Source organism: Dermochelys coriacea, chromosome 17 (assembly GCF_009764565.3).
Source record: "Dermochelys coriacea isolate rDerCor1 chromosome 17, rDerCor1.pri.v4, whole genome shotgun sequence".
Classification (NCBI taxonomy): Eukaryota; Metazoa; Chordata; order Testudines; family Dermochelyidae; genus Dermochelys; species Dermochelys coriacea.
In genome coordinates, this window is record NC_050084.1 from 23,542,559 (window position 1) to 23,570,412 (window position 27,854).

At 41.9% G+C, this 27,854-nt stretch overlaps 2 protein-coding genes across 3 annotated transcripts in view; both read right to left on the reverse strand.

Moving 5' to 3' along the window:
- Positions 1 to 7,657, reverse strand: part of RNF43 (ring finger protein 43) — a 140,384-nt gene extending 132,727 nt beyond the window's left edge. The window contains exon 1 of the mRNA XM_038375769.2: positions 5,220 to 7,657. Within this exon, the coding sequence (XP_038231697.1) occupies positions 5,220 to 5,456 (237 nt within the window). The 5' untranslated portion in view covers positions 5,457 to 7,657. The remainder of the gene's footprint in view (positions 1 to 5,219) is intronic.
- A 718-nt stretch (positions 7,658 to 8,375) lies between these two features.
- HSF5 (heat shock transcription factor 5) overlaps positions 8,376 to 27,854 on the reverse strand; it is a 61,482-nt gene continuing 42,003 nt past the window's right edge. Inside the window, exons 6-7 of one of the 2 annotated variants that reach the window (XM_038375809.2) lie at positions 17,097 to 17,211; positions 8,376 to 10,760 (exon numbers count right to left, since the gene is read on the reverse strand). In XM_038375809.2, the coding sequence (XP_038231737.1) occupies positions 10,682 to 10,760; positions 17,097 to 17,211 (194 nt within the window). In that variant the 3' untranslated portion in view covers positions 8,376 to 10,681. The remainder of the gene's footprint in view (positions 10,761 to 17,096; positions 17,212 to 27,854) is intronic. The other variant, XM_038375811.2, reaches the window with a different exon arrangement.

Here is a 27,854-nt window from a genome sequence, read left to right on the forward strand (position 1 = left end):
ATCTGGTTCACCTGTAGGTAACTTGTTACACTGGTTAATTAATCTCTCTGTTAAATTTGACCTTACTTGTAATCTGAATTAATCTAGTTTCAGCTTCCAGCCATTGGATCTTATTTAGTATCGCTAACCCTAGATGTTCAAAAATCATGAGTCAGCCCCCCCATCATGTCATTGATTTAAAATTAAGTTTTTTTAATAAAAAGTTTTGCATTTTTTCTTTGCCTTCTGAGCCTTTAGGATGTTTTGCTTTTTGTTTTCAAGTTTTTCTCTGCAATCATCAGAACGAGAAGCATATTTTACTTTTTTTTTTTTTTTTAAAAGAAATAAGTTTCTCATGCTATTTTCTGATTCTAGCAATTGGGATTTTAAGAAAAACACCAACTATTGTGAGACTTTTAGTCAAATCACAAGAGTTGCCAACACTGATATCTTTGTCTTCTAAATTACAAGAGCTCTCAACTATGAGAAATCTTTTTCCCATGTTGGTTTCTACAGACTATGATCAATCTCCTCTTAACTGTTTCTTGCACAAAATTATAGATATAATTTGAGTTTCTTAAGGGTCTCTCTATCTGGCAGGTTTTTCAGACCTTGGATCACTTTTTTTTTTTTTAATACCCTTTCTAATCTATCAACATTCTTTTTAAAATGTGGACACCAAAACCGGATACAGAATTCTTAATACTGATCTCATTAATATCATATATAAAGGCAATACCATGTTCCTACTTCTACATGAGTTTGAACAGTTATACATCCCAAAAAGAAATTATCATTAATGTCTAATTTTTAATTCTGCACCCCATGGATATATGCTTTTCAATACATTTTTTAATTACATGATCACATATTTCTCAAATAAATTTCATTATCCCTAAATCTCTAACAGAAGTAGGCAGAGTCAATCTGGTGTACGGCTCTATCCCATTTTTTCTGGGAAAATCTGATATTTCTATCTTTTCAAACCCTACCAGTGAAACTAAATGATTTACCCAACATCTAATGGAGATTGGGGCATGGATGAAAAAGCTAACTGGCTGAGACTCAAGTCAGCACAGAGACTGATAATAATTACAGAATAGAGAAAACGAGAAGTAGTGATAGAAATTTTATTAGTAAACACAACTGAGGCAGTTCATCTGCCAAACATTTCTAACGTTTAAACTGGTGGGCATTTTGGATCTCAGATGCTTCTGGATCTCCAGTTAGCAACAAAGTGCTTTCTCCCCTCTGTTTTTTCCACCAAATGCATCCGATGCAGTGAGCTGTAGCTCACAAAAGCTTATGCTCTAATAAATTTGTTAGTCTCTAAGGTGCCACAAATACTCCTTTTCTTTTTGCTTTTTTAATGTGCTTGTTTAGAAGGTTGTGTCCTTTCCTTTTTAATGTAAAGATACTTCCTACAATTATCCAGACTTTTTCATGTCAAAGATAGATTATAGCAACGTGCTTTACATGGGGCTGCACCTTCACACTGTTTGGAAATTGCAGCTAGTGCAGAATGCTGCTGCCCACTTACTAAGCAATGTTTCATGCTGAGAGCACATTATTTCCATTTGAAGTATAAGATGTTGGTTTTGACCTATAATGTCTAAAGTGGTCCTGTGTACTTGAGAGATTATAGGTTTCAGAGAAGCAGCCTGTTAGTCTGTATTCGCAAAAAAGAAAAGGAGTACTTGTGGCACCTTAGAGACACTCCCCACTGTATTTTCCACCGAATGCATCCGATGAAGTGAACTGTAGCTCACGAAAGCTTATGCTCAAATAAATTTGTTAGTCTCTAAGGTGCCACAAGTATTCCTTTTTTTTGAGAGAGAGAGAGAGAGAGAGAGAGAGAGAGAGATTATACTCTCTTTGTGACATATTACCTCTGGAGTGCTAGAGCTAACTGTTCCCTGGTTTAGACTGGAGGGGGCTGATGGCAGGGACTTCTCAGTGAGGGATCCTTTGCTTTGGAATTATCTTGATTCCCTATACCCTCCCTGTTCACAGGAGCCTGGATTTGGTGACCTTTGGGACATGCTGCAAAATTCAGTTTTTTCCCAGGCTTTTTCTGGTACAAACAGAAAGGATGATGCGGTGGTAAGGGGAGGGTGGGGATAGGACGAGTTTGTTCTGGACTTGGGAGGGTTTTATTTATGAAGTCATATTTATAAAGTCTGTTTGATATGTTAGGATTAATGTTGATTTTTAAACATTTTTAATGCACCTATAGAATCTGATATATATATTGAAAATAAAAAAATATTCTGATAGTAATATTTACATGTTTGGTGACACTAAATTCTTTTATATAACAAACTGGCTTTTTCACAGTAATTATTTTGGTCAATCTAAGTATATCATAGATAGAGAATTTTCTTTTAATGCGTGAGGCCTAATTTTGCAGCCCTTGGCCCCTTATATGCAAGTAATCCTACAGAAGTGAAAGGCAATACACATGGAAGAAAGGGCTGTAGGATATGCCCATAAGCGATTAACATTTTACTACATTAATTCTGAAGCTGAATCTTGTATCATTGTATTAACAGTTTATATTTTCCAATTTTTTAGTTTGCCGTATGTAGCTTTCTAGTAAACTTCATTTATCCATAAAAGGCTGTTATATAGCCTTTAGCTTTATTAGTAGAACTAAGATTTTTCACAAAGGACAGTTCAGACATTTTTCTCTTCAGTGGTAACACTGCTAGTTTATGTACAGTTGTGGATGACTGACTGGTTGTACATTACTGATTTTGAAATGTACCCATGTGGTAACAACTTGAGATCTAAACTTGGAGGTAAAAAAAAATAAAAAAGAAGCTTTTCTCATTAGTTGATGGAAATATAATGTTGCGTTTAATATCTAAATCTTATATAAGGACTTGAACCTGCAGATACTTGCACACATGTTTAACTTTATTTACACGAGTAATCCCATTGATGCCAAAGTTAAACACAAACAGGATTGGGATATTATTAATACAAGGACAAGATATTCCAACATACCATAATTAAGATGTATTATTTCCCTGTTTAAATGTGAATCCATATATAGGCCATCCTATTAGTTTCTTATATTTGAGTTACTTAAACCCTTTTCATTGTGTACTTTAAGGAAATAAAGTGAATTTTCTCTTACTCTTACAACAAGCTACAACTGCGTATCTAGATTTCAACTCTTGCAATGGGATCCATGTGGTCACAGGGGCCTGACCACATGGATCCTACAGTAAGATCTGACTTTTTTTTTAAAAATGGCACTATATTGTATTACCTGAGTATCAGTATGTTATAATGTAATTAAAGATCATATTATACATACACATAATGGGTCAGAGCTAAAATTGACTGAGCTTTTCTGGCCGTTGTGCCTGGTGTGGTATAAACATCCTGTAAATGAAGATAAACATCCTGTAAATGAAGACAAATTTAATCTCAGGCCCTAATCCTGAAACCAGTTACACATGCATGGACCTTTGCAAACAGATGGAATACCATTGACTTCAGTGAGACTCTGAGGGTGGGAAATGTCCACCTGTACAAATCTAGTTGCAGAATCAGGGCCTAAAATCAGATACTGAACTGTATTGTGTGTATGTTTACATACACTATATACATTAGATATGATTAGTGAGAGTTTCTCCAATCTTTTCATTTTGTGGATATTTTTTATTCTCTCATAGATTTAACACTCCAATCTACCAATGTTTAGTTCTCAAAATAGTTCATTCTATGGTATCTTAGAATGGGTTCAGCTTCCTTCTTATAGGAAAAAGATAATTTGAAACCCTGTATTAGGTTAAAATGTTCAAACTTCCATGCAACACGGGATATCCTCTTTTTAAAAAAAACTTTCAATATTCTATATTTTGTGGGTGAACATCTGAAGACCTGTATGCTCAAATGCAGCACTTACATACTACACTACTGTAGATTTTGGTATGGCATTGATATTGATTTCATGGCTGTTGCTTGAGGACAGAACTGGTCATCGAGGATACTTTTCATAATGGGAATATGGTTTAATATAATAATACTTTGCTCTGCTCTAGCACTTTCATTCTGAGTTCAAATTGCTTTACAAACCTGAATTAAGCTTCAAAATGCCTCAGTGCCTCGATCTTGTATTACTGTCCATTTCTGATTTGTTAGCAGAGGACCGTATATTACAAGACTGGCTCAAAAAAATCTTTCTGTTCTCCCATTGTAAGAACAATTTACTGTTTTAGTTACTGAAGAGTCAGTGTCACATTTGGAAAGTCACAACAGCCAAGCGCTTTTCAGAATTAAATACGACTTCAGAACTGAAATTAATAAAAATTATTTGTCTTCATGAGTTTTGTAATATCTGGTTCTTGAACAAGGAGCTCAGTTGTGTGCGAGAGAGATACACAAGGCAAGTCACTGACAGACAAGATGGCACATGAAGGTACTCCAGTAGCGCACCATGCTCTGCTACAATGAACCGAACTCTACAGATACGTTATGTGAGCAATCAGCCTGCTCACTGACCAGCACAACTGTGCTTTTGTCACAGCCTCTGCTGCTATAATCCGTTCAGAGGCTGTCCTCTCTCTATCAAGATGTTAGAAACAGATATTGATTATACTTATAACAGGTAAGGTACTGACGTGGGGGGAACCTGAGAATTGAGGATAATTTGCCTCCTTAGCTGAGCCAACACTCAGATCCTGGATCAATAATTTTGGAGGGCAGAATCCACCTGTATCCCTCAGCTCCATTAGAAATATAAAAGTAAGGAGAGAGGTAGGGGAATCTATCAGCAGAAAGCCCATCCTCTTTGAGCGGTGTTTGCCCAACATGGAAAGTGGCTCACCAGACTTTGCGTTGCATCACCAACTATGATAGAAAGTAATAATCCCCATAGGAGCAACTGAACATGTCCATACATTCAGCATTAGTACACTAGCAGCATTAGTATACAACTGCAGTTGATGACAGGACCAAAAAACAGTTATAAAAGAAATTATCTTAAGAGACACAGTGTGAAAGATTAAAGAGCAGTAAGATACTATACTATACTACGAAGCAAACAGGTGAGCAGCTCAGAGAGAAAAAACACATGGTTCCTCTGGTTACAGATGTACATGTGGGAAATAAAGACAATTCCACTGCACTAGGAGTTGAAGCAATGGGGGGGGGGGGAAGAGGAGGGAAGGCACACAGCACTAGGAGCATAAGGCCAATGGAATGGGATAGAATAAAGTTTCTCTTACCTGCAGCAGTTTTCCTTCTGCTGGAGTAACCTCAGCAACATCAGCAAACACTCCTTCCAATGTGACTGGCTCCACTTTTAAGGGGATCACCCTAATGATAGCCTTCTGTGCTGCTGATCTCTCTGACTCCACTGCCGCTGCCACTGCCAGCCCAGTGTGGCCAAGTCTGACCTGCAGTGTAGCCATTAGCAGCCAAGGCCAGAGGACAGCCAGCTGCAGCTGGGGGCCAGCACTCATGCTACCAGCTGCAGCAGTGCACTTCGGCCACACATATCGCTCAGGAATGTGTCCTCACCCCACCAGCAGGTTCCAACAGTTGACAGAGCTGGTTAAGTTTAGAGCTTTTGTGTGTTTCCACTCAAGTGGGGCAGATGGGAAGGAGGGGAGAGGGGCTCAGTAACCTACAGCCCCTTCCTCCTGGCACTCCTTATTGGGTTCCTCTTCTGTTTCTCACCATAATCATTTCTCTTCCTTGGTGCCACGTGCCCAAAGGCCTATGGGGCCTTAACAAAATAAAATACAAAACACCAACAATTTAAATCAGGCGTTTCTCCTTCTCCTCCAATGGATAAATCCAGAAAGATCAACATAAACTGAACAAACGGGCATTAAAAAAACCGAGCCAGGACACACAACACTATGTAGCATTTCAGTCCTGCCTGACCTAATCACAGAGTGAGTCTCTGCCATGCAAGAAGTGTGTCTACAGCTCCTGCCCTTTCAGGATTACATTTCAAGATGGTCAGTAGATTGAACAGATCAGTCTTAGATTCACTTGCCCTTTTCTCCAGCTAATTATCTTTTCCACATATCTCATTCCCAAAAGCACGAGCTCTTCCGATTTAATGTTAATTACAAGTATCAGTGTCCTCCATCAACTGCACATATTAAAGAATAATGTTGGAGGAGAGAGTATATTTCCCTTTGATAATTACAGCAGTATTTTTAAAGTTCAATATAAATAATAAGTGTTTGTTATTGGGCTGTCCTCCAAATTTATTTGATCCTTGACATCCCTGTTCTGTTAGAAATGCCTCGCTCACTTGGGCTCGGGGATCAAGATTTATTCTCCTGTTTCAGCATAAGGATAGGAAATTACTAGTAATCTGTGTTTGGAGTCTGTTTTAAAACACATATCTTCTGATCTTCAGTTTCCAAAATTCATTAGATGAAGAAGAGTCTTCTCAACCTATTTTCAAATTCCCAGGAGGTAAAAAGGCCCACCAAAACATTTTAAAAGTTTAGACACAGGCTTTCAGCAAAACATTACCAACATGTCCTTGTTCTATGCTATTCCTGTGCATGCCCAGGAACTTCTGTAATTTCTTTCAAGCACATGTTAACACAATCATAAATAAAAGCCCCACACAATAAAATAAAAAATCCATATGGGCTACCTAAAGGTCACACAAAAAGTACTGAAGAGTCTTCGTAATTGTAGAGAGGATAGGGAAATTCAGCAACTAAAATGACTTGGTACACTGATCATTCTCCTGAAAAGGGAGATATGGATTTTTAAGAGAGATCTGCAAACCTGTTGAGTAGTCTGCCTGCACGAATCCACAGGGGCTGAAACAGATGGAAATGTTTCTATAAATCCTGGACAAAACCAACTTCTAACAGCTTAGCAAAAAGTGTCCCATAATTCTCTCTCTCTCTCTCTCTCTCTCACTCACACACACACACAAAATGCAGGTAGATAGGAATGGAATTCCACAGCCGGAAAGACAATCTAACAAGATCAAAGGTAGAAATTTACTCCAGGCTGAAAGTTCCTGGGCCAGGCATGGCTGAAAGTTAAGTGTCCAAATGCAATCAAAAGACCTTAGAATGAATCCAAAAGCATTTCTGAATACTCCGTTCAAATAAAAGAGTCTCTCTTCTCCTTACAGCACATACAATGATCAGGTCGAAATGTGGGGAGTGAGAAAGAAAACAAAGTTTGGAAATATCAGCAACAATCCAGCAGCAAACGTAGGCAGACTGCTATCAGTACGAAGTAGACAACAAATCCCAGAAGCAAGGACTCTGAATCCTGAGGTGGACTTGGAAAGTTATGTAGATGTCGTGGAAGAGCTTTCCTTCCAGAAAAGCACTTCTGGATCAACTCCTTGGAGGAGGAAACCTGTGGTTTGCAGTTTGTGTTCCTCAGCTCTCTGCCTCCCTCCCCTGGGACTGCAAGCTTTCTCTCTACCTGCTGACACAAAGTGAGGGTGGAGCAGCCATAGGCAACAACCCCACCCCCTTGATGTCTGCTTCTCAGAGCTCCTGGACTCCCTCTCCTGATCCACAGCTAAACTGCATTCAACATATCCCTGATTATCTTACTGATTAACCTATCGCATATAAATCAGGGTAATTAACTGGTCCTTCAAACTGACATTAAAGCAAAGTCTGTGTCCAACATAGCAAAGATAAAAATAAATAATAAAATAAATTAAAATGCAAAGTCAGATCAATAAACAAATGAAGTAGGGAATTTATCAGTGTGATGGCAGGCACTTTCCCAGCCTTCCCATGACACTCTGAATGGCATCAAGCCAGTATCTGAAGCAACTCCCCTCTGTAGAATGTACTGATTTATTGCAGCCTTATGTCTTCGGCCCTGGGAAGGACTCTGTCCATTTCACGCACAGCTTTTCTTCAGCTCTTGCTAATTTAGATTCAGTAGCCCTTTTCTAGTTGCTACTGCAAGAACATTTCAGGTCAGGCTGATGTCAGAGGTCTGGAATTCAATTGTTTTTCTCCTCTGACATCACTGGGAGGTGAATAATACTATAGGTCAGACCTATAACCTCAAAGTTAGGTTGCAAGTGGAAGTTTGTAACTAGGCATGTGATGGAACTGTGTTGAGGAAGACATACAAAACCCCCTAGTATATACCATACAGAAAATATGCTATCCTATCCATCCAGCCTCTCATTAAACTAGTTAGGAGAGAATCTCTATAAAACATGGTGCTTATGAGAAAGGAATTGCACTCAAAAACATGACAGATTAGTGACCCTTTGGGTACACATGGAGCCAAATTCATCCCTGGTGAACCCCACAGAAGTCAACGGAGTTACCCAAGGGGGAAATCTGGTAGACTATATTTTTAAGAAGCCTAACAGTGTGGCAATGATTTTTTTAATTTATAAAGGTGCTATCAGGAACTATTGGATAAAATATTTATTTTTAAATATCTGCATTTTAAAGTTTAACACAAATACTGAGAATATAAATGCAACATCTATTTCACTTTAACAACTTTATGTTCTATATGTGCTGCTGTAATTTTACATCTCAGAGTAACCAAACTCCACACTGTTCCCATTAACAAGAAAATAGTAAAACAATGTGCCTGGTTGGAGCAGTCACACTTTATTATTTACGGACTGAAATACATCCCTGCTAAAAGTGCCAAAATATTGAGATGTCCAGTATGCCGGGTTACCTGAGACTTGTTAGTTTTGTGCAATACTATATGGATTTCTTTACACAGTGAATGTCCTTTCTCTTCTGCCCTCTCACAATGTGCCTGAGAGTTAATTAAGGATAAGGAAAGCTACAGCTGATAGTACTATGCATGTAAAGTATGGCAGGAGATCCAGCTCCATGGCCTTTTTTAATTCAGAAAAGTAATAAATACTAGGATTTCGTAATTAATCATTAAAACAATAGAACCTTAAACCATGCCAAGGCTCCTTGACTCACCTCTCCAAAAGAGCATCACATATTTTGGTGTAGACAGGACTGAGAAAGTTAAGACAGGAAGCTTCCTTACTTAATATGTAACAGCTCCAGTCTGGCAATGCAGAATTCCAGTGATCCCTATGACTTCATACTCACTTCTCACTCAGGGCAGCTGAACTAGACAGGACTCTCCTCAAAGCCTGTCACCATTCCCTTAATGGCAGAAACTGCTAGAGGGTAATGAGGCTCTCCCCTGTTCCAGCAGCATCCTCTGCAGTAGTCCCAAGCCCTGCCAGCCTGGGGTGCAACAAACCAAACTCAGATTTCAGTGTTCCTGCTGAATTGCTGAACTCCTTTTCCCTTTAACTATTTGAATGCATAAAATCAATTTTTGCTATTGGGTTCCAACATATTCTAATTTGAATGCAGGGCCTGAGAAGATGCAACCCCCTAAAACATTCAAGGCCCCTGAAAACTTACTGTATGCATATGACAAAATATGTAAAATGGCAGCTCTGAGGAAGGTCAGTATAGTAGTGCTCCTGCTAGTGTGCCAAGACTCAAGAGCATCCCCCAGCTTCCAACTTTCTGGTCTGAAGCCTTGGCAGAGGTTTAAAAGGTCTGATCTTGGTTCATCCTACCATCCAGAGTTTGTCTGTGAGGTACTGAACATAGCTGTACACTGTAGAAAGATTTAGAGGCCATAACTTGGGTTCTGACAAATAGCAGGCCTATTCGCTCTGCTTCTTCCTTGTGCATTTTCCCAATTATATTGGACTGAGTCTCACTGACTATAAAGATACATGAACTGGCAGGAATCAGTTAGAGTTGCATATTTTCAATGCTGCCTCATTCACATATATTATCCTAACACAACAAATATTGCACATGCATCCTTTATCCTTCTGTCAGTATTTTAACATTAATAAATATTAATACAAATACATAGCTGTTAAAAATCTTAACTCTACTGTCAATATAAATACAATTATGTTAAACAAGTGTCTTGTGAAGACCTACTTAAAATAAGCAATAAACAAACTGATGACTTACCATTATAGATATCACTAGAATCAAATGAAATTATTAAAACAGAAGAATGTTTCATTTATGTAAAAGATCCAGCGGCTGTTGTGTGTGGTGGATGCTCATTGGTCAGACACACTTGCTGCTGAAACAGAACACTGTGCTTGGACGGAAGAGCATTTCCCTGATTAATCGCTTAGAAAATTAGCTCACTTTTCCCAGAGATGCTCTCCTGGAATCCCTGACCCACTCAGACCTGGAATCTTGTGACCTCCCAATGTTTTTGTTTCTCACACAATTCCCTTTAAAGGGCCAGCATAACTCCAAGGAGATACACTATTAGCACAAAACTGGGGCTGTGCTGACTACACTCCCCAACAAAGTGAAGTAGAGAGATTACAAATATAACAGGAGAAACAGCTTGCTCCCCAGTAAGAAAGTCTTGCAGAGGCTTTTAAGGTTTCCTGTTTACAGTGTCCAAACTTTTTGTTTCTAAGCAATTTTAGGCAGATAAACAATTACTGCATATTAAACACTCTGGCCGCTAGATGCTTTACAACCTGTCGAAGTAGAAAATGTAATAAAAGAGATGCAGTAAACAGTGGAGTGACTAGTTCCCCATAAAACTAACAAAAGCAAAAGGAAAGAGATTTTTTTAAAACAGTTGAAAAGTTCCAAAGTGCATATTGTGTGCAAAGCACTGCCTCTAGGGTCTGATTGGAGAACCCAGTTGGCAGTTACTGCACATTTTCACGTGCTTGTCACCCACTTCTCACTCTCTTAATTCTTCTTTTGGAAAGTGCTCCTGTTTGCAAGCTACATCCACCAGTAGATGGAGATCTAGGAGGAAAAAAAGGAGCAGTTATGCAGTACACATGAGTGCTTCTCACCTAACCACATCTAGGGCAGGGTTCTCAAGTCTCTTCTCACCTACTTTCTGGCAGCTGGAATAAAATGTAGCCATAGCCAGCCTAAACTTCAAGAGTTTGCTGGCCATTGCCAAGGAATGCCAAGTGCTCAGACTTTGGGCACCTGCACATTTCAAAACAATTTTTATCTGAAATGCACTGATCTAGACTGAGGTGAAACATTTCACAGCTGATTGTTAGTTTATTTGTGCTGCTACTTGCCAGAATTTTAGCCGTTAGGCATCTACTGTTTCCTGTTCTCTCCTACAATACAAATGAAGTGTCCACAACCATCCTGTACACAGAGGTCAGTTAGGAAAAGCATAAGCAGTGTTCAAAATCAACAATTTACTGTCCTCAAATGAAGCTAACTTGGGAAAAACATGGACCAATGTTCCTCTCTGAAACTTACATTTCTTAAGCAGAGTGAAGACATTCTGGATGTATCCATGGGGGTGGATTAAGGCATAGGATCTGTAAATGCCTAGGGCCCCAGCTCATTCAGTCATGTGATTACATTAGAAATTCATCTTTCATTTTTTTAAAGCATTTCCTAGCCCTCAAAGTAGGAACGAAAAACTTGAAAATATGATTCAAGTGTACTGATGCTGTGAAGTCAGCAGACAAGACAGTTACTTACCTGTACTGTAATTGTTGTTCTTTAAGATGAGGATGCAGAAATATATTCCACTCAGGTGTGCGTGCGAAAGGGCATTAAAGCCAAAGAACTTCCCTAGCAGTATCTATAGGGGTGGCACGCATGCTCTGGTCCTGAGCTACTCCCCAGGCTATTTAAGGGCGGCGCCACGCTGACCCCCCTCAGTTCCTCCACACCAAACATCAAGAATTTAGACTCCAATGCTGAGGGGCCGGAGAGTGGGTCGTGGAATACCCATTGCCATGGATTCACAGGATCAGTGCTATGCTCTTAACTTTGGCACAGTCATTTGGAGGAACCTCTTTGATGTGCCCAACTCACAAGTTTCCTTCAGAGTAGGCCACGCAGCCTCACCACCTCCTGAGACTGAACCTCTGAGCTTTAGCACTCCTGCTTCACACTGTGAGCTCTGCTCAGCAAGTCCAACTCAGATAAGATTCCTGGTAGAAACTTGTACACTCTTCAGGAATTAATGCACCTCACCAAGTATTTACTTAATTTATTTAATGCATCCGATGAAGTGAGCTGTAGCTCACGAAAGCTTATGCTCAAATAAATTTGTTAGTCTCTAAGGTGCCACAAGTACTCCTTTTCTTCAAGCATTTACAGTGACACTCAAGCAGTATTTTCAAAACAGTAGGGCTTATTAAGTCAACTGGAATACAGCATAGAAAACCCTTAGGTCAACGCAGAGGAATAAAAGTTAAAGCATTCTGGTTAGCCCCGAGTACTAGCCAAGCTGTAGTAAAACTCAATTTTCAGGTTCTGTCTGTCTCTCTCAGAAAATGTCCATATGTATAGCACATCTGGTGAAGACACTCCAGCATAGAGCATCTTCACCAGATCTGCTGCAGTAGCGCAGCTGTATCGGTTACATCTGCACCCGCTCGAGCGCTGTACACAGCACTGTGCACACAAGTGCTTATGTAAGTGTAATGTATGTTGCTCAGGAGGGTGGTTTATTCACAACCCTGAGCAACATAAATTATGCTGACATAGGCTGTAGACATAGCCTCAGTCTGACCTCCTTAATCAGTTCCCAGATGAGAGAGCCCCTCAGCTCTGAAGGTAGCGATGCAGCCTGCAGCAGCACAGAAGTAAATGTGGCAATATTCTGCCATGACACCCTTATTTCTACACGGCTGCTGGCAGTTGCGCTGCCTTCAGAAATGGGCTCCCAGCCAGCAGCCCCAGAGCTTCCTGCAGCTGGGGGAGGTTCCTGGAGGTGAGTCTGACCCAGCCCTGGGAGCAGCCCCTGCAGGAGAAGAGGAAGTCCTGTCCCTCACCAGCCTGGTTAGGACCAGCAGATGGAGCCTGGTGTACAGTAGGAGCCTTCAGCCAGGGTGCCCTGAGCCCTGCCCCTCCCCGAGCCCAGTGCCCTAGCGCTCAGGGATTAAAGAGGCTTTGGGCTCGCTGTGTGTCAGGGAGCAGTGATCATGGAATCCCCCTTCAACATCCCCCACCTGTAAGGCCAGCCCTGTCCGCCCTGAAAAGTGAAGCCCCCTCCATACTATGCCAACCTCTCTTCTGTGCTGCTGCTGGATGCGGTGAGAGAGCAGCGACTGCTGGCTGGTCACCCAGCTCTGAAGGTAGCATTGCCACCAGCAGCAGTGCAAAAGTAAGGGTGGCAATATCACAACCCCCCCTCCCTATTACACCCTTTTGGGTTGGGGCCCTCATGATTACACCACCATAAAATTTCAGATTTAAGTATCTGAAATCATGAAATTTATGATTTTTAAAATCCTAAGACTGTGAAATTGACCAAAATCGAGCATGAATTTGGTAGGGCCCTGGCCAATACAGTGTTACAGTCCCACTGAGAATCACTTCCTTCACTGGTGGAAGGAGACAAGTGAGCCCTTTCAGAAATCTGACTACCAAGGAGTTCAAGAAGATTGATTTCCCCTTGAACTGGAGGATGTAAGACCAAAATTGAATGAACTGAGAGACAAACCAGATGACTGAGGTATAACAAGTATTCCACAATGTTCTGAACACATGACTGTATTGTGGGGTCCCCAAGATGAGGGACCAGATCGAAAAACAATTCCATTCTGCCACAAAGGGAGTCCTAATACAGGGCTTTCTACTATTCAGTAGAACTTGTCAAGGAGCTTCAGAAAAGGGCTTCTCTTCCTTGTCTAGCCACACAGCATGCATGCTGGGAAGTGTAGACTGTTCGGTGCTGGGTGTGAAATCTGACCATGGAATGAAATCAATCGATCGAGACAAGGAAGAGGAATGGATGGAAGAACAGAAAGACTGAGGAGTTTGGAAAACACTGTCTCAGCCAAACTGATGCAATGAGAATCAGTCTGGCATGATCCATCCTTAGCCTGAGGATTACCTAAGGAATGAGCAGGACTCGGGGTAAAGTATACATCTGAGCTGATCCCCAACTCAGATGAAATGTGTCTGTCATGGAATCCAGACTGAGATCCACTTGAGAGCAAAATTGATGGCACTTTTTGTTGTCCTTCGCTGGAAACAGGTTAACAGCAGGAACGCACCATTCTCCAAATATGTACCTCAGCACACTGCTCTTCAGAGACCACACGTGATTCTGAGAAAAGTTCCTGCTGAGATGATCAGCCACATGATTCTGGGCACTTGGTAAATGAATGGCTGTGAGAATGAAGTTCTCTTCAATGCAGAATTGGAAGAACTTTACTGCCTCCTGACAAAGCTGATAGGAGTGATTTCCCCTGTTTGTTCACATAATACATTGCTGTGGTGTTGTCAGTGAGCATGTGAACCACTATGCCCCTGATCTGTGCTCAACATTCCTTGCGTGCATTGTAACCAGCCCGAAGCTCCAGAATGCTTATATGAAGAGATGCTTCCTGCTCCAACCACAAACCATGTTATTGTGGAAACATCTGTGACTATGGCTCTGTCTGGAAAAGAATCAGCAAGGGAACACTCTAGTATACATTGCTCTGAACTGTCCACCACTGGAGGGAGTCCAGAATTGCTGGAGGCACTCAGACCAGCCCGTCGAATACCTGACATTTTGGGCAACAGACCAACCAACAAGGCTTGAAGAGGGTGAAGGTACAATCTTGTATGCTGGAGCATGTAAGTGCATGTGGCCATATGACCTAACAACTTCAAGAATACTTGAATTGTAATAGAAGGATGAGAGCAGAAAGCCAGACATGGATGGTGAATTGTCTGGAATCGCTCGTTCGGTAGGAATGTCCTTGAACTCAGAGAATCTAGTAGAATGAATGAAGATTGCACCAAGAATCATGGCAGATGAACACCAAAATAGAAGGGGAGAAGTAATTGAAGCCCCAACTATTGTAGACCAAACGATCTGGTTGGAAGGAATGCAAATAAACATAAGTGCACAACATCCGGAGTGCGTGCTATATGCCCTACCTTTACTGTAAGAGTGGCAACAACAATGGGGAGATGGGGCTATGAAATAAAAGAGATATAGGGGAATATATTGTAGGTGGCATTGGTGCTGGAGTTTTAAATTCATTTGATATTGAGACGTTACAAGGGAAAATGTCAGCCTTGGCTAAGATTTTGGAGGTTATACAGACACGTAACACAAAATTTTGGTGCATTATCAGAGCAAGAAATAAGAAGTGTGGAGCTCCAGTTGAAACAAGCCCAAGCCTTGGAAATGTCTCCATATGTAAATATGTTTGGTGTGTCTGAAATTAACAATAAAACTGTACTAGCAATACGATGTGCACAGATGTAAATTTATGGGATACAATAGAGAGAGAGAATGGCCAATCTGTCAAGTAATGGGCAATGGCCATTTGAATGGTTCAAAGATCCTCATATATGGAATCAACGAGTTGCAGGATGGAAGAAATATAAGGAGTTTAATTGGAATCAAGCCACTCTAAGGGGAGAGTGGAAAGGCAGAATGCTGTTACACAACACTGGGAAGCAGAGAAAAGCAGCAATGGCCTGGGGATTGCCAAAAATTATTAATGGAAAATTATGGCAAATAGAAATAAGTGGGACCCACCTAGTTCAAGAAGAAGGGGGTTATAAATTAGTAGAATTAACACAACATTGTGAGGAGTGAGAACGAAATAAATCAGTGTGCCCACAGATAACTTGGTCCCTAGAGGGATGTCATTTGAACCATTCAAGCAGACACTGTACTATGCAAAATTTAGCCTCTAATGACATAAGAGTGTTTGATTTACGCAATCGGTGTATTTGTGTGGCAACCACTGAAAAACATGTATTTTGGGGAAGAATGACCAAAAAAAGCCCAATTGAGTCATTTAAATGTAATGTAACAGAAGTCATTATTGATGGAATTATTTACCGAGGTCCTCCATTTTTAAAAAAAGGAAATTGTTTGGATACCAAAAGATCGGACTGGTCCTTTAATTTGGAGATACATTGAGAACAATGGGAAAAATTGATTGATGAAAGTGAAAAAAAAAATCAGGCAATATGCAAAAGATGTATCTAAATCTGCTCAGCTGGGAAAAATTAACATTCTGGTCCACAATGGTCAAATATTAAAACTGGGGAAAGAAGGAGAACAATTGACGGTCCATCATTGGTATGGTGTTTTTAAAGGATGATCTCCGAGTGCTACAGCTCTTCTAAATTTAATGCTACATCCTATTGTCATATTATTTGCATTAATGATTTTGTTAACCTTTATTATGCCAGGTCTATACTGCCAAATAAGAAAGTGACAAGAAGTTCTGGAGCAAATAATATATAAAATTGAATTGCTTGCAAAATTATAAAGTGATACAATAATTAATGGTAGGTTTCAGAGTAGCAGCCGTGTTAGTCTGTATCCGCAAAAAAGAAAAGGAGGACTTGTGGCACCTTAGAGACTAACAAATTTATTTGAGCATAAGCTTTTGTGAGCTACAGCTCACTTCATCGGATGCATTCAGTGGAAAACTGTTTGAATGCTTATGCTCAAATAAATTTGTTAGTCTCTAAGGTGCCACAAGTCCTTCTTTTCTTTTTACAATAATTAATGGTATTAATCATGTATCAAAGGGAGGAATCGTTGGGATATGTACATATAGGTATATGCATATATCCATGTAATATGTTATAGGTCATGGAGGCCTACTGTGGATGAACTACTGTGTTTTGACATGAGTACGTATGTTGCATATTGGCAACTGAAGCAAAAACCTTGAGGTTTCAAGCGGTCAAGGACTATTGTACAAAACAACTGTTATGTCCCTAGGAAATATATGGAGAAGCAGCAGATAAGGAAACACCACCAGCTAGACTGCTATAAAAAAAATGTGTAAGAATTGGAAGAAATGACATGCCTTGGATCCTGGAGGCCTGCCTGGAACCAAGTTGTGGGTGAAAGGCCCAAACAACAGAGACAAAAAAGTAATGACATCACGAAGTGAACTATAAATGGAGGCTTCTCACATTTGCAATTTGAAGTCTTTCAACAACCAGAGCCCTGTTTGGATATAGATGTGGTCTTTCTGCCGGCTCCCCACATCTTGTGATCTGATCTAATTGAACCTGGACTGGCCATCAGGACTTCATTCTGATCTGCGGACTCTGGTGAAATATGTTTGGAGTATGAATGTGGAGTGAATGAGGTTTATTTTGTAAGCAATAAAGAGTACTTACAGTATTATATACCAACACTGTGTCCGATATCTGCCTGTTTCCCCATCCTGTAAGGAGGCCCCTATTATGGGTCTAACAGCTTCCTCTGCTATGCCTTCAGCACCATCTGGCTTGGCTGCAGAATCAGAGAATCACAGGGTTAAAAGGGACCACGATGGTCATCTAGTCTAACCCCCTGCCAAGTCGCAGGATTTGTTGTGTCTCACAGACTTTAAGGTCAGAAGAGACCATCATGATCATCTAGTCAACCTCACCCACTCACTCCTATAATAAACCCCTAGCTTCTGGATGCGTTACTAAGGTCCTCAAATCATGATTTAAAGACTTCAAGTTACAGAGAATCCACCATTTACACTAGTTCAACCCTGCATTTACACTAGTTCAACCCATACCCCATGCTGCAGAGGAAGGTGAAAAAAACCCAGGGTCTCTGCCAAGCTGATCTGGAGGAAAAACCATCCAAGACAGATGGCTCTCCAGCATCTTTTGGAAAACTTCCAGTGAAGGAGATTCCACAAGTTTGTTCCATTGTCCTACTGTTCTTACAGTTAGGAAGTTATTCCTGAGAATCATAGAATATCAGGGTTGGAAGGGATCTCAGGAGGTCATCTAGTCCAACCCCCTGCTCAAAGCAGGACCAATCCCCAATTTTTGCCCCAGATCCCTAAATGGTCCCCTCAAGGATCACAACCCTGGGTTTAGCAGGCTAACGCTCAAACCACTGAGCTATCCCTCCCCCATCTAAGATTTAATCTAAATCTGCTATGCTGTAGTTTGAATCCTTTGCCTCTTGTCCTGCTCTCCGTGGCAAGAATGAACTTTTTTCCATCTTTTTTATGGCACCCTTTCAAGTATTTGAAGTTCGCTATCATATTCCCCCACTCCTTTAATCTCCTCTTTTCCAAACTAAACAAATCCAGTTACTTTAGCCTTTGTTTATATGGCTTGCATTCCATTCCTTTGATTATCTTTGTTGCTCACCTCTGGATTCTTTCCAGTTTCTCTACATCCTTTCTATATGTTGGTGAACAAAATTGGACACAATACTCCAGCTGAGGCCTAACCAACGATGAGTATAACCGTACTGTCACCACCCGTGACTTGTATGCTATGACTCCCTAAAAGTCTTAGTCAATGGCACATTATTGAGGGAGGTGATTAAAACTATGTGGGTTCAAGTCAAATGTTCAGGAGGATGTCTGTTAGCACATAGCAGTTATGTATACAGTCCAAAACCCACTTAGCGACTGTGAAGGCATTGGTTGTCCTGTTATCTATTCCACAAAATAGAGCTAACAGTCTTGGTGAGGCTCTAAGTGAGGTAGTCCAGTCCACATAAATGGACACTGCTCTAAGCATACCTAGTGTGTGGAGTTTTACTTTGGCTATGGAAGAAAGAGGTTTGGGGGAAAAAACAGAAGGATGAACAGACTGGCTAATGTGAAAGTCCGAGACAACCCTGAGAAGGAAATCTATGTGGGTATGTCTACACTGCAATTATACACCCATGGCTGGCTCAGGCTTGTGGGGCTCGGGCTAAGGGGCTGTTTAATTGCGATGTAGACCTTTGGGCTTGGGCTACAGCCCTAACTCTGGGACCCTCCCATTTCCCATCGTCCTAGAGCTCAGGAGCCAGCCTGAGCCCAAATGTCTGCTGCTGAGCCCGAAGCAAATCCAATGGAGACAGAAGTCGCCCCAGAGCCTGGTAAGTTTATGACTCCAATTTACAATTTATTATTACAGTAATGGGAGGGATTTCTGTTCTAAGAAGCAACATAAACATGTTCTCAATGGTAGCAGATGACAGAACGAGGAGTAATGGTCTCAAGTTGCAATGGGGGAGGTTTAGATTGGATATTAGGAAAAACTTTTTCACTAAGAGGGTGGTGAAACACTGGAATGCGTTACCTAGGGAGGTGGTAGAATCTCCTTCCTTAGAGGTTTTTAAGGTCAGGCTTGACAAAGCCCTGGCTAGGATGATTTAACTGGGACTTGGTCCTGCTTTGAGCAGGGGGTTGGACTAGATGACCTTCTGGGGTCCCTTCCAACCCTGATATTCTATGATTCTATGATAAAGGTTATGACAAGCCCTGGCTACTAGCATGTGTCTGCTAATGGTGGATAGTAACAGAGTGCCTTGATGTCCCGCACCCACCCCACCACGTTTCCTGACCACATGGAGTTCAAAATGGCAACTGGAAATTTCAAACATTCATAACAGCTGTAAAAAGCCTTTTCACTGTGAAGTCACAGACGTTTGTTAGTCAGTCACTCATGTTTTCCTTTCAATAGTAAGGACTTGAAATTTGTCATTCTGTAACCATTCCTGTTTGTTCTATGCAGCTGCCTGGAAATGGTGAACTCAGTGTGTGTGTTTGGGGAACAGCCTTCTATTTCCATATCTAGTCTATTTCAGTTATAGGTAGTCCATGTCATCTTGAGAGAAATGATTTTATGAACCACAGAATAAGTAGAATGTCAGTTTTTGCCCAGAACTAATTATTTTAATCTACCAAAAGCACATTAAACAACCATTCTAAACCTACCAAGAATGTAATTAAACCTTCTTTTGCCAGGGCCTCTGAAATCAGGGTATGGTTTCATAGGCCAAGGCAAAAGGGAGTATGCGGGGTCCCTCAGAATAATGGTGGGGAAAGTAACTCCATTTATGCCAATGTCATTTAGTGGGAATAGTGTCCCAGCCTGTCCATGAATGTAGACTTCCGAGCAGCAAAAAACTCTGGCATTGTGAACTTTTCCAGTACAACCCACGTTGACGCTCGTAAATTGGCCTCTGTGGTCTAAAAGGGGCCACATAACAATGAAGTAGTAACTTTTGTGATTTATGTACTCATGTTCTCCTTGTGGAGAGCAAATTATGGGTCCATGAGTCCCATCAACTGCCCCAGAGCAGTTAGGAAACCCTATTCTCTCAGCCAGCAATTACCTCTGGAATATCTTTAATGCCTGCCACACACAGGGTAAAGCATACACATGATTGCTCCAGATACCTCCATCACCACTTTACTCACAGTTGACTTTCCAACCCTAAACTGGTTGGCAATGGATCTGTAGCAGTTCAGGGTAGCCAGCTTCCAGACGGTTTTGGCAACATGCTTCTGGACCAGCAAGGGTGACCTCAGTTGTGTCTCTACACTAGAGGGTGGGAGCAAGCTGCTCACAAAGCTCCAGAAATGTAGCATTCTTCACCCGAGAGTTTTGGACCCACTGCTGGTCAACCCAGGTCTACAGGACAATGTGACCCACCAGTCTGTGCTTCTACATAGGGGGCATCAGGTAGCTGGGAGTGCACCAACCAAAATGACTGCTCGACAGGCTATATTGGCAGGCTGTTCAAACTTCCTGTAATCTGCAGGGTAGGCAGTAAAGAGCTCTCTCCCACCGACAAACAGCAGCTACATTCGCAAAAAGAAAAGCTACATTGTGTGCCTTTTAGCGGCATGGCTGTAGTGGCACAGACATGTCGCTAAAAGATGCATAGTGTAGACAAAGCCTTAGTTTGTGACAAATTGGAGTGTGAATCTAGCCTGACCGCACTAGACTGCCATGGACTAACTGTCCATGTGCACGCTGCTGGTGCACCTATTAACAGTTTGTTAACATACTTTGATCTAATTCCCTTTGAAATGGGACTTGATCAAAGTGCATTAACAAATGGTGTGTGTGTCAACAGGGTCCACACCGACAGATATCCCCAGCAAGCTAGTGCTGGCAGAGTAGGTTCACAGCCCAACTTGCCTCTAAGAGAAATGTTAATGTACGCAATCCCTGTGCGTGCTGCTGCAAAATCTGACTATGGCACTACTGCTTGCAATTTTAAGCCAGTGAGTCTTTCCTTACTAGTGCACTTTTTCTTGTGTGTGCACTGCTATGTTGCATGGCCACATGGCTTCTAAAGCCCTCAACCAAATTCCTTGTTTGCCTATTAATCATCCCATGTAAGTGAAACATTGCCTTAAAATACAGAGTGAGTGGGGAGTCTCTGGATGGAGACAGTGGATCCCCATGAACTGTCTGCAATTGAAACAAACGGCCTAGTAGACTTTTGGAAAGGTTTGGTTCTGCTCAGATAAAAGGCTAATGCCCATCTGACAATTAACATATGGAAGGTAGCTTCCTGCCAAGTCTGATGTAGTTTTGAGGGGGGAAAATGGGATATGGATGGTTTCATTTATATGAAACCGAGAAGACAGCTGGGGTCAGAACTTGGGATGTAGTCACAATAATACTTATTCCTTTAAAACACTGTAAAAGGCGGGGGAGGGGGAGAAATCTGTCACTAACGCCTCCAATTCTCCAACCTTCCACGCAGAAGTTATGGCCACCAAGAAAGCAGTTTCAATGGCTAGGAGAAGCAGCAAATATGTAGCTAATGGTTCAAAGGGGTGTTTCATAAGGCAATTAAGAACGAGGTTCAAGTCCCATAGTGGAGCAGATTCTCTAATCTGTGGAAAGAGGTTCATCAGTCCTTTCAGAAACCTGGGGTCAAAAAAAAAAAAATGAAAAACCTTCAACCAGTGAGTGAAAGGTACAAAGCCACCAAGAGGAGCTTGACAGAACTCTTAAGGAGATCAGATCTTTTCAATTCCACCAGGTAGACTAAAACTGAGGGAAGATGAGAGCGAACAGGAGAATCTTGATAATGGGAATACTAGGCCTAAACTGTAGAATAGTGACCTTGTCACTTGTACTGCTGAAAATACCTCTTGATAAGAGGGACTTCTGAGCAACCAATTGTCAAGATAAGGGATGACGATTATCCCCATAAGACATAGGTGGGTAGCTACAATTACCATGATCTTTGAGAATACCTTTGGGGCAAAGATGAGGCCAAAGGGGATGGTGCAATACTGGTAGTGATCGCAGTTGACTACAAAGTAAAGAAATCTCTTATGAGAGGGATGAATCATGACTGAAAATAAACATCTTGAAGGTTGAGAGCCACAAACTAATCCCCAGAACCTATGGAGGGAATTATAGCTGCAAGAGTCCCCATCCTGAATTTCAGCTGTTTTACATATTTGTTCAGACATCTGAGATCTAATATTGGCCTCCATCCCCTGTTCTTTTTGGAAACCAGAAAGTAGTTGGGCTAAAACCCCTTTTCCCCTGAGCTGTACTGGAATAGGTTCTGTAGCTCCTAAGCGTAGAAGAGAGGCAACCTCTTGTCTAAGCAATCGATCATGAGATGAGTCCCTGAAAAGGGATGGAGAAGCAGTGGTAAGAGGAAGGGATGGAGGTGAAGGGGATGGAGTAACTGGACCTTATGACAAAACCCACTTGCTGGAAACTATGGCCTGACATGCAGGTTGAAATTGGGAGAGATGGTATCCGAAGGGGGAGGTGTGTGTGAGAGAGAATGGAATAGTGCAGTTATCCCTGTGGAGTGGGTGGGTCAGTCTCTCAACCAAGACATCAAAATTGGATGGCTGGGATGAAGTGGCTGTGACAGTAGCTGGCTTCTTCGAATACCTTGGTCTCTTGGCTGGAGGTTCAGGAGGTCTACAGAAAGTAGAAAAGTGAGCTGGGAGAGATCTCTGAGCTGTTTGACATCTGCTAAATTTTCTTTTATTCACAGGTGTATAGATCCCAAGGGATCTAAGTGTTGCCCTCAAATCCTTCAAAGTGTGATGGGAATTGTCAGCAGAATTCAAAAATAAAACTTGTGACTGTAAAAAGAAGAGTCCTCTACAATAATACCTCCTAAGGAATCTAAGCTGGAGCCATGATGGTCAGCACATCATGATTGCAGTAGAAATGGACTGGGATGCAGTCTTAGCTGAATCTAAGGAGCCCTGTAAAGAAGTCTTGGCCAAGAGCTGACCTTCATTTATGATGGCCTTCACAGTGCTCCTGTGGCAAATACCTTTTGTGACCAAAAAGATCAAGACGCTTCTGGTCCTTGGTATATAGTGTCTTTGGTGTTGTACTGCCTCCCATGTTTACTAACTGCAGAACCAAGGAATTCTATTTAAGATGTGAGAATAAAAATTCTGACTCCTTGACCAGGACATAGTATTTCTGTCAGCACACTTGCATGTAGAGAGTGCTGTTGCAGGAGTTTGTCAGATTGTCTTGGCTGGCTCTAAAAGTGCCTCACTAATTGGAAGTGTTGTACATCTTGAAGCTGAGGCATGTAAAATCTCCAGGAGTTTATGATGGGAGTCCTGGATTTCCTCAAGAGGAATATGAAGTGTATCCATGACTCGCTTCATCAGCTCATGGAACTATCAAAAGTCATCCACCATGGAAGGTGGTGGAGGCATTACAGCCTCATCTGGTGATGACGATGAAATATTTGTGTGAGGTGTTACTTTCCTTGTCAGTCCTTGCCTTCTGTTCTTTTAAGGTCTACTACAGCGGTTCTAGTTAGTGAGGAGGGGGTGAGGGCACAGGAGAGGGCACTGCCTATGCTCCCTATGAGAGGGACTCAGGGCCCTTAAAAATTGTTGGTGGTATAGGGCCCATGGATCGCAGTAAGACTATTGAGGAGGACCATAGGGCATAGGAGGAGATACTACAATTGGTCATCTCAGCTATTCGAAGGTGGAGGTCACCTATCCTCCCTTCTCTCTGTGTGCGGAGGAGAGTAATGTATCTTTGAATAAATAAGACTTTTGAACAGAAAGCTATGAGTCCGAATCAGAGTCCTCTTCCACATAGATGATACGTATTCTCCCTGGATGGCGGAGTCAGAAAAGTAGAAGGTCTCAATGAAAAACGAGTAATTGTTGACCCAGAAGATACTGGTACTGAGAAGTGCACAGTATAAGTAGGCAGTAGAGACTCTGGTTCATTGGAGACAAAGAAGTCCATTGAGTATCTGAATTCCTGTGGTACCGGGGGTATGTTGGAAGTTAGTATTGGTACTAAGGTAGATATCTGTCTAGTCTGAATTCTGGGATGAACATGCCCAGGCACAGACTCAGATGTGATAACCCCAAGAGTACCAAAGATTCTGATGGCACTGATCTCCTGTTTGCATGGACATGACCAATGGAAGCAGGAGGATGACTTTGGTGTCAGGTCCTCCTTGGTAGAAGCATGACTCTTAGAAGCAGCCTTAGACATATTCTCAGTACCAGAAACCCTCAGAGCCTCAATAGCATTCCTCTTGGGGTCTTTGGTGACCAAGGCTTCTTTGAAGGAGATCTAACACTCCTGCTCCCCTTGGTTGGTTATCCAACTATTTATAATGTGAGGCTCTCGGTACTGTTAGCATGGATGCAGGTGCCTCAGCCCCCATGGGTTTCAGTGACAAGTATCTTGAGGTGGCCAGAGTGGCAGCTGTCTTCTCCCTTGCAGGTCTCAGTGACAGATCTTAAGATAGAAGGGATTGCAGAAAACTCCTTGAAGCTCTCAGTGACCAGGATCCTAAGGTAGACAGGGCACTACATATAGGGGTGTCCTCAGAGAGTGTTAGGTCTGAAGCCAGTTTTAAGGCTTTCTCTAATCTCCCTGTTCTTACGAGATCTGATTTTAAATGAAGTACAGATCTTCCACTTTGAGAGAATATGGGTATCCCCCAAACACTTCAGACACTGAGAGCGCCTGTCATTAACTGGGATCGCCTCCAATCAGGAAAGACAATATTTAAAGACTGGGGATCACGGCATAACCCAGAAAATAAAAGTCCAAAATGACCCTGTAACTGGGGAAACATAAAGTACAAGTTTCAGAGTAGCAGCCGTGTTAAGTACAAGGAAACAGACGCAAACACACACTTTATAACTAGGCCTGGCCTGAGCAATTAAACACATAGGAGAGGCCTCATTCTTTGGAAGATAAGATAGGGAGGTAAATGAATCTTCAGGCTGAAAACAGGACATTTGTGCTAAATAAAATAAGTAAATGGGTCAGTAAGCTAATCAGACAGAATATCTGAACCATCTAAAATAAGAGGGAGAACACCAAAGGAATCATTTATTATCAACAAGATAACAATGGACAAGATAGGTTAGAAATCTAGAGATGAGGTAAAGACTACATCAAGCGTGGACAATGTTTGGACAGAGCATGTTGCACAGGGATTGGTTCCTGCAAAATTACCAATCCAATCCAAAAATGTGTGATTCAATGCACAGTAAATGCAAAGAGATGTGTCATGTATGTCAGTCTACTAGGCTGTTTGTTTTGTATATAAAGGGAGAGGGTTTCTGTGTAACTTTAGAACTGTGAGGTACCCTGCATCCACACCTCCTACATTTGAGTCTAATCAACTAAGATAGCATTGCTCTATGCCAAATAGAGATACGTGAATGTTAAAGTCTGGAGTTGAAGTGATTTCTTGGGAAGTGTAGTGGAAAGAAGTCTCAGAGGGAATCCCAACATACTAAAGCACTCTGTAGAAGCAGGCACGTTTGACGCTCTGTCTCAGGCCGAAGAGAAGGAACTGTGAGCTGTTCACCTCTGCAGTCCTATACATCCTTGCTATTGGGCATGAGATGTGTAGAGCACATTTATGGGCCAAATGGGTTGTATTACCAAAAAAATTCCAATCACAGGCACAGAATAGTAGGACAGGGGTGCATGCACACCTGAAGAGGAGCACCCACAGGGAGGAAGAATCAGAAATTACAGGCAAATATTTGAGTCCCAATTGCAAGGACATTTGACCTTCTCAGATTGTCTTTGGACAGTGGGTTCATCGAACTCCTGCAAAAGCTGATTAATGCAGATGATACCTACAGCTGAGTAACAGCCAATAGTGTGTTACCATTCCCAAGTACAGTTTCAAGGAGATGCCATGATCTAGCTGAATAGGAAAGAACAAATTTATCAGATGACATACTGAAAAATGTGATTGTGGTGGGTATTATGACAACTGATATGCGAGAGGCAAGTGGGAGAGGTAATATCTTTTATTGGATCAACTTTTGTTGGTGGAAGAGACAAGCTTTCAAGCTTCACAGAGCTCTTTTTCAGGGCTGGAAAAGGTAACCACGCATCCGATGAAGTGAGCTGTAGCTCACAAAAGCTTATGCTCAAATAAATTTGTTAGTCTCTAAGGTGCCACAAGTACTCCTTTTCTTTTTGCGAATACAGACTAACATGGCTGCTACTCTGAAACCTGTCATAATATCACAGCTAATCTGTGGGACAGACTGTTAAGAATATAGCATTAACACATGTTGCAAGAAACCATTTAAAATGAAGTGGGCAATTAACACCTCTGCAGTCATAGCACAAAGGAGGATTAGTGGGTTACTAATTGAAATGAGCCATAAAACCAATGCCTTTGTTGAAAAAAACGGTTACCTACCTTTTCATAACTGTTGTTCTTCGAGATGTGTTGCTCATGTCCATTCCATTCTAGGTGTTTGCGCACCCACGTGCACAGTCGGAGGTTTTTGCCTTAGCGGTATCTGTAGGGTCTCCCAACAAAGAAGACAGAACAATGGACTTCAAGAACGCTCTTGCAATGCAAGACAAGGCGCTCCAACCAACCATCACAGGCAGTAAGAAGGAACTGAGAGGGAGTAGGGTCGGCAGCACTTAATATACCAATGCATGAGCATGGCACTCCAGAGGGCACTACAGCCGACACCACGGATACTGCTAAGACAAAAAACTGACAACTGTGCATGTGGGATGAGCACACCTAGAATGGAATCAACATGAGCAAGCACTCATGAAGAAGAACCATGATTTTTGTCATCCAGCAGAGTCTTGAATGTAAGTTTCCAAGCTCCTCTTTTGAAGGTGTTGTGCAGGTTTCCTTGAAGGATGAGGACTGATAGGTCAGATATGGCAAGATTGCTTCATAAAAACTGTTTGCCCCTGTGTGACAGAGTGTTTTTGTCTTTTATCATTTTTTGGTGATTTCAAGAGCATAGTGATTGTCTGGTTTCACCCACACAGCTGTCACTGGGGCATCTGATACGCTGGAAGAGGTACACCACATGTTGTGATATGCATATATAGGACCCATGTATCTTGAAAGCTGTGTTGAGTGGCATCACAGCACTTGAGATACGCCTGCCATACCAGACTTTACACTTAAAGCCAGAGTTCAGCTACTGTTGTTTCCTTTAGAACAGAGGTCCCCAATCTGAGTGATGTGCCCCTGTAGGAAAGGAATGCTCGGGGAGGGGGGGTGGTTGGGGCCTGGGCCAGCCCCCAGTGGGGGCGGGGAGGGAGCACCACCTAACTCCACTCCTGGCTCCAGCCCCAGATGCTGGCCCCGCACCTGGGTTCCCAGTTGCTGGCCCCACTCCAGGGGCTCTGCTTCCAGCCACGGCTGCCAGCCCTGCACCCAGGGTCTGGCTGCCGGCCTCAGTCCCTGGTGGAAGCTATGCTCCCACACCTGCCTCAAGCTATGGCACCAGAGTTGGCCCTCTTCTCCCTGTCCATGTCCCCATTCCCAGAGCCATGGCCTCACTCCTGGCCCTAGGGGGTGGAGGCAAGGTAAAAAGTTTGGGGACCACATCTTTAGAAGAAAAAAAAAGGGAAAATATTAGGTGTGAACTTTTAAAGTGGCTGGTGTAAACACTTGGATTTGATCCAGCTAATTTATATACAGTAATGTGAGTGACAGATCACAGAGCTAACATAGTGCTTTCTCTAAGACCATACAGATGCCTAAATTGTCAAGACCATGTTCTTCGACATGGACTTGATATAATGGAATTAGCTTGTGAAGCTCCCAATGTTGCATAGACAATACATAATGCAATGTCTTTTGTGAAATATGTGAAACAATCTGGCATCACAGCACTGTTATCTAAAACTCTGATT